General features: G+C 32.5%; 1 protein-coding gene across 1 annotated transcript; it reads left to right on the forward strand.

Moving 5' to 3' along the window:
* The first annotated feature begins 916 nt into the window (after positions 1 to 916).
* LOC145121470 (putative polygalacturonase At3g15720) lies at positions 917 to 3576 on the forward strand. Its single transcript, XM_079057211.1, has 11 exons — positions 917 to 923; positions 1393 to 1481; positions 1579 to 1704; positions 1814 to 1951; positions 2083 to 2235; positions 2338 to 2373; positions 2461 to 2668; positions 2780 to 2861; positions 2944 to 3052; positions 3150 to 3272; positions 3358 to 3576. Exons 1-11 carry the CDS (start codon positions 917 to 919, stop codon positions 3574 to 3576), a joined length of 1290 nt encoding a protein of 429 aa, XP_078913337.1.
* The last annotated feature ends 238 nt before the right edge of the window (positions 3577 to 3814 follow it).

Consider the following 3814-nt stretch of genomic DNA (forward strand, 5'->3'; position numbering starts at 1 on the left):
TGATTGACCCACATTTATGCATACAATAACACAATAATTACTTTAAACAAAATAACCTAAGCCTATATGTATATTCATAAAGGGTTTACCTACTTAGTTATTTCTTGATTTTAGAAATAGTTTAAACATTAGAGATTCCCTAGTTCAAACTACGAGGATGTGTTAAATATTTAGTTTAGTTATTTCTTTTTTATATTTTTACATAGTATAGGGTCCCTTTGTGTAATATGTATTCTACATATATGTATTCAATACACGCAACCCTAATTGATAGGTTTTCACATCATTCAAAATTTCCCTTCCCTGAATCCCATGTTTAACCTTATTTATCTTATCTTTTGGGTGGTATAACCTGCATGCGTTCCTGAAATCCCCCCCCCCTCCGCGTACGGAAATGAGATCCCAAGGGATTTTTTTGACATTGTCATCTGTATGTTCAATAGATATGAAGTTCAATGATCATTTAATTTTTATTGATTTTTTCAATGGAAAACATAAACTTTTTTTAAGTATTAAATATGTCATAAATTAGATTTTATAAATATGTTCTATTAAACTTTAGAGCATTCATAAGAGAGAGTTCAGTAGTAAAGTTGAATGAGGTGGCAAACATAGTTGTCATTTAATGGTTGAAGCTCAACCATTATTAGATGTCACATTGAAATTTGAAGTTTAATAATCACTTAACTCTTGAATGAGAAAAAAAAGTTTTTTTGATTCTTACATAGATGTTTAAATATACTCCATTGAACCTCAAAGAGTTTAATATATTACTGAAAAAAAATAATAGAGTTGTATACAATATAAAATGATGTTGTGTCAATCTATTAATCTGTATAAAGTTTAATGCATTAATTGTGGATGCCGTGTAGTTAAATGCTTTTAGAAAAAAATTGTTAAAATTATATGAATACTGATGACATGTAAATTCCATAAACTCTAATGTATGGATACAACAAACGAAGTTCTTAATAGATTACTTACTTATTTTCAACCTTAATTAAAGACATCATTTTTTATAACCTGGACTGTATAATATCATTTTTCTTTTGTCTCAGAAGCATTACTTCAAAGAATAAAAAAGCATGTGCAACTATCGGGTGGTTGCTAATTATCTCTTATTCGAATAACAGTCAAACAAAGTAGCAATATTGGTCAAAGCATTTTTAAGAAATCATGTCATAAAATCTAATAGTTATTTGGAGACGCAACAAATTTTGTTTGGAGATGCAAAGATTCTATTTTCATGATGCAATCTATAGCATTTCATCATGCAATATATAACACACATAAATGATAAGCAACTCCATGCATTTATTTTGAAATGAGAGAATCTAAATTTTCATACACATATGATCTAGCTAAATAGCTAATCCTACATTTTTTTCACAGTATTTATAGGAAATGAAGGTAGGGAGTATTGCAAGTATAATCAAAACACAGCATCAGAGTTACCTGCTTCAATTGATTTCAAAGGAATGGTAAGATAACCAGATCCTCATTCAGATTGTCCATGCATGTATGCTTCAAATATGCATTTCTATTCTTAAGTACTCGTTCTCTTTTTTCTCTGTATAGGGTTTCTTGATGGCAGTCTTGTTGAGCTTGCTTTGCTTATCATTTGGCTCCAAAATCACAAGTGCTACCACCTACGATGTAACATCTTATGGTGCAAAAGGAGATGGAAATACAGACGACTCCGGTGTAAATAATATCTTCAACATTGAATAAAAAAGAGAATGTTGTATCATGAAAATTAAAGAAACCACAAATTAATCAGTTAACTCTTTTTTGATTATGTTCATTGTTGCAGGCTTTCCTTCGAGCATGGGATGATTTATGTGGAGATCAGTCGCCAGAACCAACATTGATAATACCATCAGACAAGACATTTCTGATAAGCCCGGTGGCATTCAATGGTCCATGCAAATCCGCTACTGTATATGTTATGGTAATTAAAATGAACAAATAGCTAGCTATCCTATGATTATTTTAATTTATAAAGTCGCTTTTGATTAAATGTCATTTTGTTATAAATTAATTATGATTAATAGAATAATTAACTTATGATATAATGAGTAGCTGTTGGGCAACATCACCGCACCGAAGACTTTCGATGGATGGAAAGATTGTGTTCGGAATCACTATTGGATTTACTTCACATCTGTGCAAGGACTCAAGATCCAAGGCCCTGGGCAAATTGATGGTCAGGGTTCGATTTGGTGGAAAGAGGAGGTCGAATTTCATAATCTCTAGTTTAAATTAATTCAATATCAATTATATTAATTAAATGGAAACATAAAAAACATTGGATTCATGGTTCCTTTTAATTTACAGGGGAAAACCACAACCAACACTTGCAATCGCCCAACTGTAAGCCGTCTGCTTTTTACAATGTTATGGACTTGAATGAATTTAAGCTTCGTGAAAGCTGACATGTATATGCCTGTGAATGTTTAGGCTTTGCATTTTCATTCTTGTGATGGCCTTCAATTGAGAGGTACAACACATATCAACAGCCCGAAGCTACATATGAGTATCAATGGTTGTGAAGATGTAGATGTTGGAAATCTTAACATTTTAGCTCCTGAGGATAGTCCCAATACTGATGGGATAGACATTAGTGGATCCTCACATGTTTATATCCATGATTCTAAAATTCAAACTGGTATGAGAGTAGATAATAACAACATTCTTGGTTCTTAACGATTTATTCTATCATGTATATATTGCATAAGCTTTATAATATGCTTCTTTTTCTGGAAACGATCCAAAACAGGTGATGATTGTGTTGCTATTAATGGTGGGACGTATGATATTAATGTAACAAGAGTGTTATGCGGACCTGGTCACGGCATAAGGCACATGAAAAAACTCTTACTTATATATCGATCATGACGTTTATACATAATTTTTCTTCACTAAATGTATTTGATTTTGCAGTATCGGAAGCCTTGGGGAAAACGGTGGTCATGACACAGTTGAACAAGTTCGTGTAGAACACTGTAACATCTCAGGAACAACAAATGGGTTACGAATCAAAACGGCGCCGGTAAAATTACATACAACTTGATGACAATCTTTCCAGATTTTTACAACTCGTATTCAACAGTTATTTGAATTCGATCCATTTCTTATGTCATATATAGTATGGAACGGGGTATGCTAGGAAGATTGTATTTCAGGACATTCATCTGGAAAATGTTCAAAATCCAATTATAATTGATCAACATTACTGTAGTAATCCGGAAGATGCCTTTTGCCCAGCACCGGTATGCTTGTTCTCCATGAAAATAATCTCATTCTACCAAAGATGCAATTCCATATCTAACATTTACTGATTTTTTTATGTATCAGCCAACGGCAACGGCTGTAAAAGTGAGCGATGTTATGTATACGAATATATATGGGTCTTCGGCAACAAAGCAGGCTATTACTTTCAATTGCAGTGGAAAGTACAACTGTACTGAAATCGTAACAAACGAAGTTGGAATCATGGGACATGATGAATTTTCTTACTGCCAAAACGCTCAAGGAAAATTTATCGATACCAACCCTCCTATTAAATGTTATTAGATTGTAGCTATCCCCCATAGGGTTAAAATCCATGTACTTTTACATAATCTAATGATAACAAAAGTAAATATAGTATTTTAAGACTATATTCCTTCATTTTATTGATCAAATACTTTTACAAAACAAAAGAACTCACTACAAATAACACTCACTCTCAAGAATTTACGAAAGGAACCAACATGAATTTGATGAAACCGTAACTAACGCGGTGAGAAGCTAGGAATGTGTCTTTGGATGG

Source organism: Lactuca virosa, chromosome 6 (genome assembly GCF_052849685.1).
Source record: "Lactuca virosa cultivar CGN04683 chromosome 6, Lactuca_virosa_CGN04683_v6, whole genome shotgun sequence".
Lineage (NCBI taxonomy): Eukaryota > Viridiplantae > Streptophyta > Magnoliopsida > Asterales > Asteraceae > Lactuca > Lactuca virosa.

Bases quoted from the DNA above. Each gene is read 5' to 3' on its own strand.
- LOC145121470 (XM_079057211.1), top strand. The intron at 2,862-2,943 runs GCACATGAAAAA...TTGATTTTGCAG, and splicing joins GGACCTGGTCACGGCATAAG to TATCGGAAGCCTTGGGGAAA. The intron at 3,273-3,357 runs GTATGCTTGTTC...TTTATGTATCAG, and splicing joins ATGCCTTTTGCCCAGCACCG to CCAACGGCAACGGCTGTAAA.